Consider the following 21075-nt stretch of genomic DNA (forward strand, 5'->3'; position numbering starts at 1 on the left):
CCGTAAATCTTATATTAACCCCCGGACCCGTTTTTAAATAAAAGCATTAAAACATTTATGCAAAACTTACCGAACGTGCACCATGGGCGGGGATGCACGATGTGACGTCAGCTTCAGGCACGCCTGCCTCTTCTGTCTTCTTGTAGTAACGCCCTCTGGTTCCATGTCTTCTTCCGACTTCTTCTCTTCAAATCCCGCGCCGGCGTAGTAAGCGCTTCCCTCCGAAGAGCTACTGCCGCAAAAATCACGGCCGCAAAATAGCGCCGCGTAGACGAACCCAGCTCCCATTGAAATCAATGGGAGCGTGAACGGCCCGCAAAAGCTCACGTGGCATATACGTGCCACATCACGCGGCACTTTACTCCCTGTGAACTCACCCAAAAAAGTTCCACTGACTCTTTTTCATTTGCAGCAGTCAGTGCATCTGAGTAGGAGCGGCTAACGGGAAAAACGAGTGTGTGAGCTTGCGAGGGTGTTTGTATATAAAAAGTGTTTTGTCTTAAAGGGATTCTACCATTAAAACCTCTTTTTTTGTGGATAAGACGTCAGAATAGCCTTTAGAAAGGCTATTTGTCTCTTACCTTTAGATATGATCTCCGCTGCGCCGTTCCTTAGAAATACCGGTTTTTACCGGTATGCAAATTAGTTCTCTGGCAGCGATGGGGGCGGGCCCCAGCGCTGAAAATGTGATGGAGGTGGCCCCACTGCTGCTCGAGAACACGATCCTGCGACGCCTCTATCTTCAGCTGTATCCTCCCCTTCTCTGTGATCTTCCTCCTGCGTTACCTTCGATGCCTGCGCAGTTGGCTCTGCCAGTGAGACACCAGCAGAGCCGAGTCCGAATGCCGGCCGGCGGCCATTTTTGGGAGGCCACTCTTGCTCTTGAAGTTCAATGCAGGAGCAGCCTGCATTGAACATATATGTATTGTATTTAAACATCTGTATATATTACATACACGGTACCTCATCAAAAATATCTGTAGTATCATAGACAACATGTCAATGTTCAGGGTTGACCTTCCACATCTCGCATATTGTGTTCCAAAGATGTTTAAAACCACTCATGAAGATTTCCTGGTTCACTCGATAGGCTGTAACAAAACAAAAACAAAACACACAGCAACAAGTTCTGCCACAGCGCATGCGCGAACTGGTCTTTCAATGCCCTTAATAAATATGGCTCCATAGACATTGTGGAAGCAAAGGCGCATGCGCGAAGCAGTTTCCCGTGTAAATTCATGATTTAGGCTAGTGCTGGTGACAACATAACATTGTACATTTCCATGAAATTAAGATGATCAATCAATAAGACTACATGAATTGAGATAAGTGTCCTAAGATCTAACCGAATATATGTGTAAAATGATGTATAAAAAAAATAAATAAATTGCATGTAATATATGTATCAACATGTTTTCATATCGTTACAAATAAATATGGTTGTGTGCAAGGGAATACTGCTTTAGCTAAAATCTCATTCACTTTGCTGCAACTGTAAAACACAGCATTTGTCTTTCGTTGCATTTCAACAACCTGTGGCCCAGCCCTGGCCTTGTATTGTCGTGGAAAAATCTGCAACAAAAAAAGGTGCATTTCTGCAACGTGTGGCCTCAGCCTTAAAGGGGTTGACTGGGAAGGTTAAATTAGTTTACCTGATGTGGCGGATGATGATGATGGACCACAGGACTTCTGGCACTTGTCACAATCCATGAGTCATGTGATCAGAAGCAGCATTCCAGCCTCTCCTTGCCAGATCTCCGATATAATTAACCCCTTTCTGACATCTGTAATAGTATAGTGGATGCTGGGTCTTTAAAGATGGTGGCCACTCTGCTGCAGCGGAGACCAGGACCTAATGCCTGCTTGTGGGCATTGCAGGTCAGGATCCCCCCCAAGTAAAAAAAAAAAAATATGAATAACTCCCCCTTTCTCATTGCAGACCGCCTCCCACGCGTCGAGATTGTGGGATCCAACCTGTTCCCATGGCAGCCTGGAGCCTTATGAAGGTCTATGATATAACTAAAGTCCCATAGACTGCAATAAAGTTGTATTGCAGTCTATGGGACTTGCAATCAGAGAATTGCAGGTCCAGGCCCCCTAGGGGAAAAGGGGTAATAAAATAATAATAAAAAAGTTAAAAAAAAAAAATAATTATATACAGTATATTATATATATATATATCCTATTAATATTATAAATGTGAAAGTTTGTGAGTTTGTGGGTTTGTGAGTTTGTGTGTTTGGATGTTTGCATGTTCGGATGTTTGTTCCTCAATCACAGAAAAACCGCTCCACTGATTTGGCTGAAATTTTCCACAAACATAGTTAATACACCCAATTAAACAATAGGCTACTTTTCGTCACAATAGCACACATACGTTTGTGCCAGGACCCCCACAAAACCCAAACTCACACCAACATCTCTGCAATCTCACACACTTTGGACCATAGCAAGCCACAAAATTCATATTGCCCTCTACAGCCTCGCCCCTAACCCCACACAATCTCATATACATATACTTTACCACTTTGCCCCTCACCTTACCGATACTCCAGGAGGCTCTCTTTAACACTCCGGAGCAGCCATGTTTGCCAACCCCCACCGCTCTAACAATCCGTGACACCGCCCACCCATGTCAATACCCCTAGGCGGTCTAATAAATGAAAAAAAAAAAGTTTAAAAAAAATAAAAAAAAATATAAAAACAAAATAAAAGTAGTTAAAAACTGTAAAACACATACATGTTAGGTATCCCCACGTCCGAAATCGCCCGTTCTACAAAGCTATACAAATATTTTTCCTGTTCGGTAAACGCCGTAGCGGGAAAAATGGTCAAAAGTGCCAAACCGCCATTTTTTCACTGTTCTGATTCTGATAAAAATTTGAATAAAAAGTGATCAAAGCAATAACATTTCCCGAAAATGGTAGAACTACAAAGTACACCCGGTCCCGCAAAAAAAGACGCCCTATACATCCCCGTACACACACGTATAAAAAAGTTACGGCTGTCGGAATATGGCGACTTTTCAAAAAATAATTTCTTAACACAGTTTTGGATTTTTTTTAAGGGGTCAAAATGTAAATAAAACCATATAAATTTGGTATCCCCGGAATCGTAACGAAACACAGAATACAGGGGACATGTCATTTTGGTTGCACAGTGAACGCCGTAAAACCAAAGCCCGTAAGAAAGTCGCAGAAATGCATTTTTTCTTCAAATCCACCCCATTCTGAATTTTTTCTCTGCTTCCCAGTACATTGTATAGAATAAATAATGGTGGCATCATGAAGAAAAATTTGTCCCAGAAAAACTTAAGACCTCTTATGGCTCTGGGAGCGGAGAAATAAAAAAGTTATGGGGTTTAGAAGAAGGGGAGTCAAAAACGAAAATCAAAAAATGCCATCGGCGGGAAAGGGTTAACTTCAAATACTTCTGTCCCAAAGTCACTATGTAAAGTTTCTCACAACACTGTATATATAGCAGCTCAAATACAAATTACATTCAACACAAGTCTCACGTATTCTCTGAATTACAGCAAAAACAAGATACAAAGTTACATTTCATATCCCATACCTTATACACACTACGAAAACCTTATCCATGCCTTTATATACCCACTTCTACAATCACCGCAGACGAAGTCGCGGGTACCAGCTAGTATATATATATATATATATATATATATATATATATATATATATATATATATATATTGTAAGCCGATGGCTGGTCAGGTAATGGAGGAGGTGTACATCTCACTCAGACTACTAAGGTGGGTGAGATGAGAAAACTCAGGATTGTTTGTTCTCAGCAGACAACTTTCGTCTGCCGAGCATTTTGGTAACTGCAACAAACTTATAAAAAATTTTTTTTCCATACGGTTGAATGCCATAGTGAGAAAAGAAATCAAAAATGCCAAACCACTGTTTTTTCACTGTTGCAAAAAAAGATTAAAGCGATAGATATTCCCCAAAATAGTATAACTAAAAAGTACACCTAGGCCCGCGAAAAAAAAAAGACATCCTATACATTCCCATACACAGATATATCAAAATGTCAGGGGTGGCAGAATACGTCAACGTTAAGAATTTTTTTTTTTTTTTTACAAAGTTTTAGATTTTTGTTAAGGGGTTAAAATATAAATAAAACCATATAAATTTGGTATACTCCGAATCGTACCGAAATATAGAATACAGGTGACATGTCATTTTGGCTGCAGCAAACGCCGTAAAAACTAAGCCCGTAAGAAAGTCGCACAAGTGCAGTTTTTTTCCAATGCTACCCCATACTGAATTTTTTTTTTCCACCTCCCAGTATATTGTACAAAATAATAAATGGTAGCATCAGGAAGAATAATTTGTCCCTCAAACATTGAAGGGGCTCTATCAGCAAGATTTTGCTGTATGAGCCCCACATATGCGTGAATAGCCTTTAGAAAGGCTATTCAGGCACCACTAATCTTATTTTAAACCCCGCTCCCGTTTTAAAATAAAACTATAAAAACATATATGTAAATCATACCTTTGCATGCACAGTGGGCGGTCATGCACGATCCCACGCCATCTTCGGTTCCGCTTTCCTCTTCTTCCAGTGACGTCCTCCTTTCCTTGCTCTTCTCCACCTTCATCTTCTGTTCTTCCGGTGGGTTGCATTCAAATCCCGCGCATGCACAGTAGCGCTCCCTCCGGAGCGCTACTGTGCATGCGCCATTTTTGTAGTAGTTGTAAGTATCCCTTAGAACTACGCGAACATGCGAAGTACGCGCGCGAACGTCTTCACTCCGGAAGAAAAGAAGATTAAGGACAGGAGGACGTCGCTGGAAGAAGAAAGAAGAGGAAGGCAGGACCGAAGATGGCGTTGGATCGTGCACGACCGCCCCCTGTGCATGCAAAGGTATGGTTTAAATATATGTTTTTATAGTTTTATTTTAAAACGGGAGCGGGGTTTAACACTTATATGGCTCTGTGAATGGAAAAAATAAAAAGTTATGGGGTTTGGAAGGCGGGGAGACAAAAACGAAAGATGTCACTGGCGGGAAGGGGTTAGTTAATTGTGGGCTTTACTGTTATTTAGCCCCCATAGCAGAGAAAGGGAAAGGAGGGAGGGGGCAACGTAACCCGGGGGTCGTGATGGATCGGGGACCCCTAGATCTACCATCAAAAGCTAAACTTCCAGGACAACCCCTTTAATGTTTTTTAAGATGGATCCTGATGCAAAATATGTATCAAAATCCATGTGGAGACTCCAGCACATAAGCAGGCCCTTAGAGGGCACTGTGGGAGTTTACTACAGAGACTCTCAGGAAAGCAGAGCAATAACAAGCAACTATAGCTCTGCAGGAGTACTGTGCACATGTAGGAGCAGTACCGGACCGGTACCGGCAGCATATTGCACAATAGGAATCTCAGGATTTATGCAATATTATCTGTTTCCCATATCTGAGCACTGTAGAGAGGACATGTCCGTGTCTGGCTATAAGGAAGCGTCTTGTAGTCGGCTGACAGGTGTAATACAAGGTCTGAGGTGAATGAATGACCAAGGAGCGGAGCTCAGGAATGCGGCTCACCGAATTCCTCAGTAATTCCAGGAAGTGCTGATGGTGTCAGGGCAGTGACGTCACGTCACCTCTCCACATTCCTGAAGTGACAGCTCCCTCACTGACTCACTGACTGACCCGCACTGCCGCCCTTCCCTTGCCCTTTGGCTCCTGATTGGCTGCAGGTGTAATCCGCTCTGCTCCCATTGGTCCAACCTTCTAATCCTTGGGCCAGGTAATTGACACTCTTATCCCATAGGCTCTACTTCCATGCCCGCTTACGTGGATTGGCTAGAACGGCCCCTCTCCTGTAACGTGATTGGTGGAGGCGCTCACCAAAGCGTTTCCTATTGGCTAAGCCTTCCACCACAGTTATTCCGCCATATTCCGAGAGTCCGATGTTCTCCGGACCGGGTGTTATTCGCCGGTTCCCGGTAGAGTTATTCCGGTGTGGTTGTGGTGAGGGGAGAGGATTGCGGAGACGCGGGCAACTTGTTGGAATTTGTCGTATGAGCTTGTGGCCGGATTTAGCAGGTGTATAGGTGGCGCACATCCCGCCTCTTACCTATAGGGGGCGTTAGAATCGGTGTAAGAAGTTTAGTTAGTATCGGTAGACGTGACCCTGACCCTCACTACCGTCTTCAGTCATGTTCGGTGCTGACTCCCGCCTTCCTCCCGGTGTGTGGGCTCCGGCAGCCGGGGGCAGGTGAGCAGGATCCCGGGTGTAGCTGCAGCTGACTTCAGGTAACTTTATATGGCCATTCCTTATTTATGGTCCTGGCAGGTAATACAGTCCTGTATACACTATATACCTTGTGCTTACTCTATGCAGTGCGCTTTATTTATCCGCATATTCACACTAGTACGTCTTTCAGCCGTTTTCTAATGTCAGCTTTCCTTCCAGCTTGGGTCTAGGTGTGTACAAGCTCTTGTATGTGGTAACCAACCTAGGCTATTAGAGACTGTTCACACTAGATCTTTTTTCATGTTGATTTATGATGCATTTCCTATGGCAGAATCGGTACAAAAATCATTTACTGTTACTATAGGCCATAGATTTTACCTCGCAGTATAAAATAAGTAGTGTGCGATTTCTTGCCGCTTATCCGTAGCAGAAAGCAGGATTCCTGCTGCGGGCTCTGTGGCAAAAGTACAAATTTAGAAAACCAGGGTGTAAATCTCTGACTACACTGAGTAGTGCTGGGGGCGCCAAAGAGGAGTCTGATGAGATGCAACGGACGCCTCTCTGGGTAAATATAGGGTCTCATCTCTGCTGCCGAAACCGCCAAAAATCTGCAGAGAGAACTCTATGAAATACTCCATTGCGCCCAGTGACCTCCCGGGTTTCCGTATTCAGCCCCGAGAAACTGGACAGGGGACGGCTCCTCCCCATTCATCTCTTGTAACCTCGTGCACTACATACAGGTATGCTTGGATCAGCCGAGGGTGTATGTCACGTTAGGGGGCATTCACATGACGTAACACGGCACTGATAACTTGCATAAGAATCAGCGCTGCAAAATAGAATCTCATTGACTTCAATGGGTTCCGTTTAACGCGCGTAACACATTCAAATCAATGGGATTCTGTTTTGCAGCGCTGATTCTTACGGGAGTTATCGTGTCAGAATCAACACCGTGTTACATCGTGTATGCCCCCTTAGGGAGCGAGTGTATTCCCTGGTGAATGTGTACTTAGCTGTTGACATAACTGTGATGGAGTCGAATAGAGAGACACGCACAGCCGTCTCCACTCAGTTTCGTTCCGATGGGTTATTGCCGGTCTCCTTGTCTTGGCGATAAACATGAGAGGAGCCTCAATCTGCCGTTAGGTTGGGGTCCCACAGGTGGAACTGCATCCAAGCAGACTCTTATGGCACATCCAAGGAATAAGTGTGAAATCTAAAGACACAGAAAAATCCAGTTGAGGGCGGCTTCACACCAGCGCCGGTCTCCGTTTTCAAGAAACTGGACAGGATACGGAAACCGGCAGTCTATTTTCAAACCCATTCATTTGAATGGGTTTGCAAAGTGTCTGCCCGTAAGTGTCTTCTGCCTCTCCGCGGCGAAACCAGTTTTTTTTTTTTTTTAACCGGACTCAAAGTCGGAAATGCATAAAAAAAAAAAAAAAAACGTTTCGCCGCTGAGACCAGAAGACGATCACGGGCGGACACTGACTTCCGGATTTCTATCTCCTGTCCAGTTTCTTGGGCAGAAGACGGAAACCCACAAAGCGGAGACAGGCTGCCCTTACTTTAATCAGTTCTTTCTGTATCTCAAGTTGCCAAAAAGAAGCAGGTCTTGTTTGTTTTGACAGATCGGTGGAATTCGTTTATGTACGCCCTTCCATGAATAGGTTCGGGAATTATGGCTAGGGCTACATGGAAGCTTAAAATGGCGAGCGAGAAAATGAGCGGTCACTTAAAATTCATTTGCAGGCATCAATTATTTCAGAGGTGGAGAAGCTGCTTATAACTAGCACATACTGCTTACATGGCTTTGCACTATTTTAAAGGATTTGGAGCGTTCTGTGGGGCGGCCTGGGTGTAAAAGAGGAAATGAGGCATGAGGCCTGTCCCCTGCGCTGGGAGAGTCTGTCATTAGATTTAGCAAAATTTTCCTAACGACATGTTGGAATAGCCTTTAGACTATTCTAGCCCTGTCTTTCTTTCTCTGCTTCAACACCGTTTTTTTTTTTTTTTTTTTAAATAAAGACTTTATTCTTATATGCAAATTCTGTGCACGGAGTACAGGGGGCATTTCCCCTGTTCTCTGAGCACAGCACAGTCATCCCCTGTATCCCGCCTCCTGCTTCTGTTACACGCCTCTTCATGTGAAGGCATTCTCCTGTTCTTCTTCTTCATTTTGGGTACTAGAGTACAGCGCATGCGTGGGATTTGCACGTGCTGTACTGAGGAGTTTTGCTGCTGAGGCAGAGAAGAATAAGAAGACGAGGATGTCCTCACGTGAAGAGGCATGTGACAGAAGCAGGAGGTGGAATACGGGATATGACGGTGCTGAAGAAACACCCTCTGTGCTCTGTGCACAAACTTTGCATATAAGAAAGGGGCAACACTGGTTAGCACTGCAGCCTTGCAGTGCTGGAGTTCTGGGTTTGAATCTTGCCAGGAACATCATCTGCAAGGAGTTTGTATGTTCTCCCCGTGTTTGCGTGGATTTCCTCCCATTCTACAAGGACATACTGATAGGGAAAAAAAATGTACATTGTGATCCCTATATGGGGCTCAAAATTTACATAAAAATAGAATAAAAATTTGCATCTAAGAATAAAGTCTTTATTTCTAAACGGCGTTGAAGAAAAGATAAAGAATGGTAAAGATTGAATAGTCTTTCTAAAAGCTATTCTGACATGTCACTAGGGAAATTTGGCTCTATTTACTGATGTGCTCCCTTTAGTATCGGAAGCAGTGGTGGCAGATGTGCCAAATTTATTAAGAAACTCTAGTTTCTTAATTTTGGTGCACCATGAAAAGTCGCTATTTCTGTGCGTTTCACCTGCAACTTACACAATTCCGAGAATCCTGCAGACTGGTGGTAGACGGCGCTCTCATTCACTTCACAGCGAGTGCTGGGGAAAGCTGAAGCGCCCTTGACTATCTCTAGTGCTCCCATCGAAATGAAAGGTAGTGCTGTCCCCCACCAGTCACCCCAACATTCAGCCTGACTGCGCAGCGAGGGTTTATATCCTCTAGGCCAGGGGTTCTTAACCTTGTTTGAGGTACCGAACCCCCCAGTTCCATATGCACATTCACCGAACCCTCCTTTAGTGATAAATCAAATAGGATTTATTTCCAAATTCAAGACATAGGTATATGTTTTTTTACTGGTACACAAAATGAACCGTGCATATGGCCTAGGGATCGATCGAACGAACCCTGGTTGAGAACCACTGGTCTAGGCCAGCGTTTCCCAAACTTTTTGAGTCGAGGAGCGCTATTCAGGACAGAAATTCAATAGGGTGCACTTAACATATTTTACCTAAAACCTACATAGGTGCCAAAGATAACGCGCGATATTAACTATGGGGGGGGGGGGATTTCTAACGAATTGATATTAGATATTACATTTTCGCTTAGTTGAACGCTTCTGGCTCATTCGCCGTCACTAACTCTTCCACAAACTCTTCAGCCTGCCGAATTATTTCAGCATCAGTAATCTCTTCAACACTGCACTTGAAAAATCGTATCCTCCAAATCTGGCTCTGGATAATCACAACATCCATATTTTAACTTTTAAACATAATATTTGAACATGAAGCCGCTGCTCCTACCGGAGGGTCTGTGTCAGTGGTATTAACTGCTTTTCTGAAGGATTCAGTCTTCAAGCAGCGATCCATTGCTGAGCAACCAAATTAGGAATGTTTTTCGAGTAGCACAAGGATCGCACAATACGAGCGTGAAAGATGACTAAAGCACTTCCGTCTGTAAGTACAGTTTGTTCGGTGAAGATACGAGACCGGCGTATTAAGCCGGAAAGGGCGGTCTGAGACCAATTTGGAAGTGCTGTCCGACCTTGAAGTGTTAATCCACCGGCCTCGTATATTCGCTGAACAAACCATAGTGCCGCACCGGTAGAATATTAGGAGTGCATGGGAACCAGTATTTTAGTTTTGAAACCCTTCACATTTATCTATTTTTTTTTTTTTTTTTATTATTATTACCGTTTATTATCGCTATATCACGGAGAACCTGTAGCTGGTTCGTGGAGGGAAACGATGCTCTAGGCTTTGGATTTTTTTTCTTTGTGGCACAACCCTTTATATACAGTGGTATTTCTATCTTGGCATGGATGGCTGTATACATAGAATAAGCTATAAATGACTGATGACTGTGGTTCCCACCTTTGGAACGCACATCGTTCTCTAAAATGTGGCTGCAAGTGAATGGGGACAATGGTGCATGTGCATCCCTCTTTGCCATATTTTCAGAACAGTATCATGTCTGCAGTAGAAGAGTCTTTGGGCTACTTCTACTGCAGACAGGATACTATATGTGCAAATCCTGGAGGTGGAATCAATATTTATGGCGTGTTATATGACTATAGCCATAAATGTCAGGTTGGGAAGAGTCCTTTTAAAGGGGTTGTCTGAATGTTTTTGGATAGATGAACCAGAATTGGTGAAAAACATTAAAGAACACTTAATACTATAACGTGACTGATCCCTTGCTGCTTCTGGTTGGATGTTGCTCGGGCCCCTGACTGGCGGCTTTTTCCTGGTTCCACTAAACATTTAGGAAGTGCCACCTCAGTCAGTCACTGGCTGCAGTACTGACTCCTGGCCACTAGACCGGGCACAGAGCCATCTGCATCTGGCTCCCTGTACTGTCTAGTGAAGAGACTGGGTGCACCTCTAACAGCTGATCTGTGCGGCACTCGGCTGTCTGGGCCCCCTCTTATCAGGGCATAGGCAATAAATAAAATAACGGACAACCCCATTTTAGGAGACCTCCCCTTATCTGCACCAGATTTGCTGTGATTTCCAGTTCTACAATATAATCGTCTCTGAGGTTATACTGTAGGTATCTGTGTATACATTTTGGCCACTTCTTCCTGCAGTTTCTGTTGCAGTGGCGCACAAGCAGCCCTTTGTTACTACGACCTACTGTAATTACAATGATACAATTAGATTTATTTACAAGGAAATGTTCCTGGTGCCCAAGGTTTTCCCTCTCTGTAATGACTTTTGTTTTTACAGTTTATAACCTTGACTTGAATAGTTTATCTAGATGTGTGTATGGTTATAAGCGGCTGATGTGTCCCCGTAATGAAAGCGATAACTTGTTAGGATGCTAAGAATAAGTGTACTGTAACAGCGTAATACACACGAGAGCTAACAATGACTGCTTCCTTGATCTTGTCTTGTTTTCTATTGTTATTCCAAGGATTTATTTAAAGCTCCAAATGGGCATTTCATGCTGATGACCTATTTGAAAGATCTGATTTGTGGGGGGTCTAACACCCAGACCCTGCACCGATCAGCTGTTCCAGAAGCCTCAGCCCCAGTTGAAGAGCTAGCGGCCCTGGTACTGTAGCTGTTCACAGTCAGAAGGGCGTTCCTGACAGTCTGTCAGGACCGTCCTTCTGTACAAGCAGCGCCTATAGCGCTGTACTGTGAGAGTGGGGTGGAACGCCCCACTCCTTATAATACTCGTTTATGGACGAGCACTGTGAGCAGAGATAGCGGGCGTTCCTCCCCGCTCACACTGTACAGCGCGATAGGCACTGCTGTGCAGAAAGACGTTCCTGACAGACTGTCAGGAACGCCCTTCTGACTGTGAAGAGCTACGGTACCGGGACCGCTAGCTCTTTACTGGGGGCACAGATCGGGAAAGCCGACTTTCCAGCTGTATATAGAACTGCCTGTGCCCAAACCCATGAAAGGTCCTCTTTAATGGATGCAAATAAGGCCTAGTTCATATCTGTGTTCGGGTTTCTGTTTGAGAAGTCTGCTTGGGGACCCCACTAATGGAAACCTATATACATAGAAAAATGGTTACCTAGGAAAGCCGCGGACCCCATAGACTATAATAGGGCTCACTTGGTTTCCGCATGAGAAACGTGCTGCTTTCAGGACTTTTCTGTCGGTATGTTTCGTGAGGAAACCACACTTACCCCATTATAGTCTATGGGGGCAACATGTTTTCCTCGATAACCACTATTTTCTATGCACATAAGTTTCCGATCGGGGGGTCCCCCAGCAGACTCCTGGAACAGAATACCGAACGCAGATGTGAACTGGACCTATGGCAACACCATAAGAATAAAATAGGAATATAGACAAAAAAAATTATTTTTTTTGAGCAGAAATCCTCTAACGACCAAATAAAATGAAAGTAAAAATTCCTGATATTTGTGTGTACATATATCCATATCTTTATGATGCTATTTTATTTTTACCCGGAGAAGTTCATACAAGTGTAGCGTGCCCTGGAGTCCAGTATACGGTTAAATGCTTTATTTTTCAGTATGTGTGAGGGATGTGTAATGCAGGTGGTAACCCTTATTGTCAGTGCGTGCCTAAATCTGGAATCATTATTCTGGGAACCTCTCTAGGGCGCCAATAAGGCCGGGACTACATTACAACATTTAATGGAGGTAGATCTTTGTAAGTTGTCAGTCACGAGAGTTGCAACATGATTGTACACTGATCTATCATGATATTGATGATACTCCTCCACGTCAGTACAGGAATGAAGCTGGGCTAGTACATGACATGATAGTTAGTAAAGGCAGCGGCGTCCTGGACACAGGCCGAGCTATAGGGGATGTACATGAAGAAATCTCTACCTGGCCCTGGAACTGCAGGGGGCCCAAACCATCTCTGTAATATAGATAGCACATGTAAGTGCAGGACCCCGTTATATAATTTGCTTTAGGGCTCAGGCCTTTCAAGTTACGCCTATATAATATATGGATTGCAGTCTGTGGGTGACCACTGAGTTAGGTCAGGGCATTCAATGGCTGGGCGACGTTTCTGCAGTTTGGCTTCCATTGACATTGGTGGGAGACCACTGAAACCCCAGGTAGCCACTGACTGTGTCAAACCCTGATATCGGCCCTTGCTGGAAAGAAGCAACCAGAGTGATTGTAGTCTGTTAGACGGCACAGGACGTGAGCAGTTAGTATGGCACAGCTGTCACACCACCCTATATCCTACTGAATCTGGTGCTGTTTAGCACTGTATACCGCTATACGTCACTACCGGTGTCTTATGTGACCATTGTAAGTGTCGTGCACTTGTGGCTTCTTACATAGGTTGTGATACGTTTGTATACTATTTATATGTATGTAAACATCCCTTTGGGTTTCTATATACGGCATCAATGTACTGACGGTGAAGGTACGCAGACTTGTCTTGCATGTCTTCTGCCATGGGCAGGTTCCGCAGAAGATAAATATAGCTTAAGAAAACCCTTCCATCTTGATAAATGTCACTTAACCCTGTCATTGTTATAAAACATATTGGAATGCAAATAGTGATTCATTGTTTGTTCCCTGTGCAGGAGCCCGGGCTGGTTGGATCACTACTACCGTGACTGTTTATCACAAGTGTTCACACTCTGCACCTCCTGTGGGACAACACTAGAAAGCTGGAGTTTTTTAATATAATGCCGAGCAGAATGGGGTCGAAAATGGATTTGTCGAAAGACTTCATTAAAATGAAAGCGCACTACAATGGGTGAGTACAAGGAGGTCGCTCATATTCTTTACTCAACCGTTTCAATGGACTCTCGTGCGCTTAAAGTCTCTGACATTCAGTTTAATGTAACCTATTGTTACCTGTGTGAAACTATTGTGTGCTGAGGAAAAGCTGGCTGTAGGGTTACTATACGGGTTATGGACAGAAAATCTAGAAAAATGCTTCCGCCTTTTCAGCAGGGAGGTTGTTCCCGACATCTTGGAAAACCAGGCACAGATCTTCTGTAGATGTAGGCTTGATCTGATCCGTCTGTCTCTTTATGTAATCCCAGACAGACTGGATGAAGATGAGATCGGGGCTCTGTGGGGTCCATATCATCACTTCAGGACTCCTGCACCAAAGGGCAAGAGTCACACCAAATATTGATGGGATTCAGATCTCTCTTTTCTTAATTCACTTAATTTTGTTAATCTGGAAAATCAGTATCAAACTATTGGCTGTACCTTGTTGGGCAGTTTCTACATTGTACGGAGATGTATTGTTTATTCTGCATTGCAGCTCCATCTACATGAAAATAGCGTTTTATTTTTGAAATTGAAGTAGGAGAAGACACGACCCCTAAAGTCATTTTCAGCTGATTTTTCATGAAAATGAAGGTGCAATGCAGAATAAAAGATGCAGTTTTGGAAAGCGTAGAAGCCGCTCTACAAGGTAGTATTAGTTTGATGCTGATTTTCCAGCACATAGACTCCCTTTAGTTGAAAAAAATGAACTATTAATACTTCTATTTCTGAAAGCATTGTTATTTTGCAGCATTTTTCCTACTACTGCCTAAAACCTTTGCACACCACTGTTGTTTGGATAACCCTTCTAATGGTAGTCGGCTAAGCTGCTATGCAGTATGTCCATCATTGGCCCCCTGCCATGTATCTGTAGTAGAGTCCACCATTGGCCTCCTGCCATGTATCAGTAGTATAGTCCACCATTGGCCTCCTGCCATGTATCTGTAGTATAGTCCACCATTGGCCTCCTGCCATGTATCTGTAGTATAGTCCACCATTGCCCTCCTGCCATGTATCTGTAGTATAGTCCACCATTGGCCTCCTGCCATGTATCTGTAGTATAGTCCACCATTGGCCTCCTGCCATGTACTGTAGTATAGTCCACCATTGGCCTCCTGCCATGTATCTGTAGTATAGTCCACCATTGGCCTCCTGCCATGTACTGTAGTATAGTCCACCATTGGCCTCCTGCCATGTATCTGTAGTATAGTCCACCATTGCCCTCCTGCCATGTATCTGTAGTATAGTCCACCATTGGCCTCCTGCCATGTATCTGTAGTATAGTCCACCATTGGCCTCCTGCCATGTATCTGTAGTAGAGTCCACCATTGGCCTCCTGCCATGTATCTGTAGTATAGTCCACCATTGGCCTCCTGCCATGTATCTGTAGTATAGTCCACCATTGGCCTCCTGCCATGTATCTGTAGTATAGTCCACCATTGGCCTCCTGCCATGTATCTGTAGTATAGTCCACCATTGGCCTCCTGCCATGTATCTGTAGTATAGTCCACCATTGGCCTCCTGCCATGTATCTGTAGTATAGTCCACCATTGGCCTCCTGCCATGTATCTGTAGTATAGTCCACCATTGGCCTCCTGCCATGTATCTGTAGTATAGTCCACCATTGGCCTCCTGCCATGTATCTGTAGTATAGTCCACCATTGGCCTCCTGCCATGTATCTGTAGTATAGTCCACCATTGGCCTCCTGCCATGTATCTGTAGTATAGTCCACCATTGGCCTCCTGCCATGTATCTGTAGTATAGTCCACCATTGGCCTCCTGCCATGTATCTGTAGTATAGTCCACCATTGGCCTCCTGCCACTTTCTCTACAACCGAGCATGCATAGCTTACAGCCGGCACCTGGCACACCTTGGCTTTCTATTCTCGTGTGACAGGTTTTCTAATCCTCAAATTTTGTGATGTGCAGTGAATTATTAATCCCTGTCACGTATAGTATTTTTAGTCAGTAGAGAACAAAACATCTGTTTAGAGATAAAAATAGAATCAGAGTCTCTCTCCTTAAAGGGATTATACAGGGATAGAAAAAATAGCTGCTTTCCTCCAAAATCAATGCTGCACCTCTCCTTCAGATGTTTCTATTATTTGTATACATATTGCAGCTCTGCTTCACTAGAATGCAAGATACAACCCATGGACACTGGCGCTGTTCTGATCCTATAGAACGCGTTTAATGTATAAACTTCTCCCCTTACCCCTTTCCCATCGGTCCCCAAGGTTATCCCCCCTCCCCGCAGCCAAGCCTTTTCAGTGCTTTCCCTAATTCCACGGCAATAATGTAACTTCTTTATCACAAATGTATGAAGTGATTTCTGCTTTTTTCCTCTTGTAACCCTTTCCAGCTTGTGCAATATCTGCTGAAGGTATCGGCTTTAATAGCATAGTTCAGATATTTATAATAGTTGGCAGGACATACTTGAGCAATATTCTGGACATGATGCAGTTCACAATGTGCTGCTTGCACCTGAATACTAAAGAACATGCAGTATGGCGACTTTCCAAAGGAAGATCTGATCAGCCGATCTGGGTGTGTATAGGTGCAGCCGGACATGGTGCACACAGTCCTGTGTAAGCTGTACACGTATATAAATATATACCAGGGCTGGACTAGTGAGGCCTGACTTTGGATGGTGTAATGTGATGGTGTATGCAAAAAAACTCTGGTCAGATTATTAATGTTATCTGATATACAGACATTGTAAGCTGGGATAAAGGTAGTCTCAAGATATTAAAGGGAGTCTTTCACCATAATCCAACATATCAACCTGCGGGTAGGAAGTATCTAAAACATGTAAGGCTAGGTTCACACTGCTGTCATTGGATCAGAACAATGGACTAAAAAAATGACAGAACCGTTGTTGAAGGTGGTGCACTCCACTTACTGTAATGTTACAAAGAAGATTGAAGCTTCCTTCTGTCCTCCATTACGGCGAGTAGAGACAGATGCAAACGGAGGTTGTTCCATCTGTATCAGTGATTCTGTTGTCCTTTATAGTCCAGGCAGTGTGAACTTGGCCTTACTGGTACATAGCATGCACTCTAGTTACATTTTGTTTTCCTAAATACATTGCTTTTAGCAAAGCTGCTTTGTTTGCCTGCTATGTTAGATTTATTCCTCCCATTGTTTACACAGCATTTCCTTGGTGCAGGACCTGTAGCTGATAGGATGGATGATTTAGCTCACTGCTCCCAGGAAGCGGAGGTCTTGTATTGAGATGTTATTTCCTGCTCTTCCACTTATTAGGTCAGCCAATTTCATTTAGCTGATAAAGGATCAGACAGGGGTTTTCATTGTCTGTTATCTCTCTATGTAAACCCATACACAACAGTGAGATTATTGCAAGGTGACTTTCCATCCTAGAGCATGTGACGCTAGGTTAACACGAGCGATCAAGCCTCTCTGTCTCAGATTTTGCTTAAAACTGACCAAGAAACGTGCTGCAACCTTGGAGGTCTTTTCTCTCCACCGTTTTTGGTGGCCACCCCGAGGACTCCATTATAGTTTGTGGGTTGCGTCTCCGTTTTTCAGGTTCCCAAGCAGACTCAAAGGGCAGAAATGATGAATGCTAAGATGAACCTAGTGTGAGGTGGTAGTCTCTTTCTTTTTTTTTTCGTAACGATGATGAATATTCTCTCATGGTAAAAGCAATGTCTATATCTATTGAGGGTCTTCATATGGTCCTGTTCATTAGTCCAAGCCGTCCCCTCAGCTTGCTGAAGAATACAGAAGGGGGAGGTATGCTACTTACCTTCCCCATCTTTGTAGCAGTGCTGGTGCTACTGTTGGTATTAGAAGTGGTGGGCAGGGCTTAGCGATGATTAGTGAGGCTTCCGGCGGTTGCGCTGGAGAGCATCACTTAGTGGGCATTGCAGCCAGCTGAACGCTGTGGGCACAGTAAAGCTGGCTGCTGCCTCTGCTGTGATACCACTGTTCCGGCTGCTGTGGGATGAGCTGGGAGAGTGAACTCCCCGCAGCATACGATGCTTTCCCAGATCATCCTACAGTGGCAGGAACAGTGGATACAACCTACGGTATCGCAGCGGCGGCAGCACATGGAACATCGCGCACAGTGTTCAACCGGCTGCAGTGTTTTTTGGGGGATGCCTCTTTTTTTTTTTTTTTTTGGGGGGGGGGGTGCCTTATATTAGGCAATTTAACAAAACCTCCCCCATGCCTTACTTTTGGGGGATGACTGTCCGCCTGTTTTAAGTGGAACGGGGGATGGCGTCCCCAAACGCTAGTGTGACTCTAGTGTAAGGCCTGATGGAGCCTTACAGCCTCACAAACTATCATGGACAATGGTCTTGTTATTGAGCGCCGGCTCCAGACTCACAATGAATACATCGCTGTCACATAGCATGTGGGAAGCTTATACATTCCTAGGCAGATTAGTAGTTTAGTTAGAATAACGGATATGTTAGCGGACAGGTGGAGCTCGTCTTACCACAATGTGTCAGAATGTTGTCTACCATCTTCCTCAATCTGGCCATTCCAGGTCTTCATCTGACATTCAATAATAACATTTTCTGACGCGTCGCTTTGAATGCCGTAATGGTGTAATGCTGTCCGTACACATCAGATAAATGTCAGCAAAAGGCCAACTTCATGCAGGCAGGTTCTTCCCTTACCAAACCCTGAGTTGGTACTTAGACTTTCAGCATCATGGTCATCTGTGGTGCTAGGAGTCCCGGCTTTGAAGCATCTCTGTCCCCAGAAAACCATATTATAGCACCGGACTGTAGGGAAACGGGGACAACTTGCCATCCTACAAGACTATGAGTCCAGGTCCGGACGGCCGGATTACATGCCTCTTCATTTTCCACCGTAAGAATGGCCCCTTAGAGTACATCCTATAACTGCGAAGTTGGAAAAATGGTGCAGTCATTGCCAGTATGCGTACAGGGTTTCGGACGCTTACACATAAATTATGAATATTTAAACCGCAAATAAAATCTGTGTCGGCCATATGCAGAACCTGTATATTTTATCTGCCCCCGGTTAAGTCATTATACCATATTTTTGAAAAAAGTGAAAGTAAACTAACACACTGTAAAGCGTATGCGCTACTAAATATTTCATCAACCCCCGGATGTAAGAATAGGTCAGAAGTTGTGTATGATTAACAGCCATTGTTTTATATAGATGGGGAGAAACAAAATGAGTGGATACAGAGGGAAAAGAAAAGGAGCCGTATTCAGAGAGAAGTCTGACAAAATCCTCCAAGTAGCGCCTGCTACACATGGAGACGGACCAGGAGACCATCATCTCCAATGCACTACATGAACCAAAAATGCATTGTCCAATTGAGGCTTAATGCAAAGATGGATACTTGTATCTCTTGCATCCACTCCATGACTATTCAGCTCTTTGTCTCCTGATTAGGGTTGAGCAATCGGGATCAGAAAAGATCGGATCCCGATTGGCGATCGAGCAAATTTCACGATCGGGATCGGCCGGAAAATGATCGAAAATCAGATTTTAAAAACGATCCTGAAATCTCAAGATGGGCTCAACCCTACTCTTGATTTTACTGTCTTTTTTTTAAAAAAAATTTTAAATGTAGATTGTGCGCCCCACATAGAGCTCACAATGTACATATTTTCCCCTATCAGTATGTCTTTTTTGGAATATGGGATGGAAATCCATGCAAACACAGGGAGAACATACAAACTCCTTGCAGATGGTTTTTTGCCCGTGGTGGGATTTGAACACCAGGACTCCAGCTCTGCAAGGCTGCAGTGCTAACCACTGAGCCACCGTGTGGCCCCTTGATTTTACTGTCTTACTTCTTGTACAGTGACTTTTTGATGGGTTTGTGTTGCATCTAGCTAGACACAAGAGCCCTGCCCCTGAGTATACGGTAGTAGTTTATAGTGTTTGCTTTATGTGGATGTAAAGTACAAGGGTCGTCTCGCTCATTGACTCCTGACTGGTGATGTCACACACGTCATACAGGATCACTTTATTTCCAGCACTTATCTTCCCGGTGACAGCTAAGTGACTCCCATCTATAGTGTTCCTGTCACTCTGGGTCATCACATACGTGTTCTCTTAATAGGCTTGTGTTGCACGGGTATACTTGATGCCGGACCTGTCAGGAGTGTAATTTATCTTGTACTGTTTAAGCAATGCAGTTGGGACGGGCTGATTCATTACTTAACACGCTAGTGGCGTAAAGGAGAACTCCACCTAAATACATAGTTTTCTGCTTCCTTGTTAGATTATCCTCAATTCACATGGTGATGTGTAATTTTAATCCGGTATTAGGCACATGCTTCCTAGTGATGATACTGTAGCATTCCTTTTAACCCGGATCTGCGCGGCCTGACAGATTTTACATTAATTATTGGACACGGATACTGTATGTAAAATAAAGCTGTCAGTATTAGTCCTCCAGATTAATGTTCATATAGCTGTATACCTGGAAAGAAGCAGGTATTAAAGGGGTGCATTTGCCGCTAATGAATTTTTCACACTTATAACCTATCTTGGGATTTCTGGGAACTGACCTCTGGACCGTGCACAGACCGGCTTTTCTAGAAACCCCCATTTATACATTGGACAGGGCTGCTTCACCTCTTCTATTACATGAATAGGAGAGCTTGCACGTGCTCGACATTCACTACAGCAGCTTCCAGTGCACAGCTGATCTGTATGGGGTCCAGCTGTTAGACCCCCACAGATCAGATACTGTAGAACCGTGATGGCAAACCTATGGCACGGATGCTAGTAGTGGCCTTAGAGCCTTTGTTTACCCATCCGTGGAACAGATTATACTGTGTGGGGGCCACCGTGGAGCTGATTGTACGGTGTGGGGGCTACTGTGGAGCAGATTGTACTGTGTGGGACCACTGTGGAGCAGATTGTATTGTGTCAGGGCCACCGTGGAGCAGATTGTACTGTGTGGGTGCCACTGTGGAGCAGATTTTGCAGGTCTGTAATTATGTGCACTTGTGGATCTGCACATTATTAAGGTTAAATTGCCATGTTGGCACTTTGTGATAAATTGGGGATTTTTGGCATTGCTGCCCAGCACTGTATACTTTGAACGGTCTAAGGCTACATATACAACGGCGCTGGAGTCTCCATCGTAGAACTCACACAAATACTCTACGGATTTCCCACAATGGAAAATTGGCAGGGACACATATCCTTTGTGTAATTGTTTGGGATCCATAGTCTGCCCACAAGTGGCTTTATATGGCCACAAGGCCCCCTTATTTTCTCTAAATTATATCTTTTACTAATGTGAATACTCTACATGTGGCCACCTTTTTATTATTTTGATTATTTTT

General features: G+C 44.1%; 1 protein-coding gene across 1 annotated transcript in view; it reads left to right on the forward strand.

Annotated features, from left to right (window-relative positions):
* Positions 1-5920: 5920 nt before the first annotated feature.
* Positions 5921-21075, forward strand: part of PRKCZ (protein kinase C zeta) — a 168059-nt gene continuing 152904 nt past the window's right edge. Inside the window, exons 1-2 of the mRNA XM_075279628.1 lie at positions 5921-6280; positions 13560-13735. Of these exons, the coding sequence (XP_075135729.1) occupies positions 13665-13735 (71 nt within the window). The 5' untranslated portion in view covers positions 5921-6280; positions 13560-13664. The remainder of the gene's footprint in view (positions 6281-13559; positions 13736-21075) is intronic.

The sequence above is a fragment of the Leptodactylus fuscus genome, chromosome 6, assembly GCF_031893055.1.
Source record: "Leptodactylus fuscus isolate aLepFus1 chromosome 6, aLepFus1.hap2, whole genome shotgun sequence".
Taxonomy (NCBI): Eukaryota; Metazoa; Chordata; class Amphibia; order Anura; family Leptodactylidae; genus Leptodactylus; species Leptodactylus fuscus.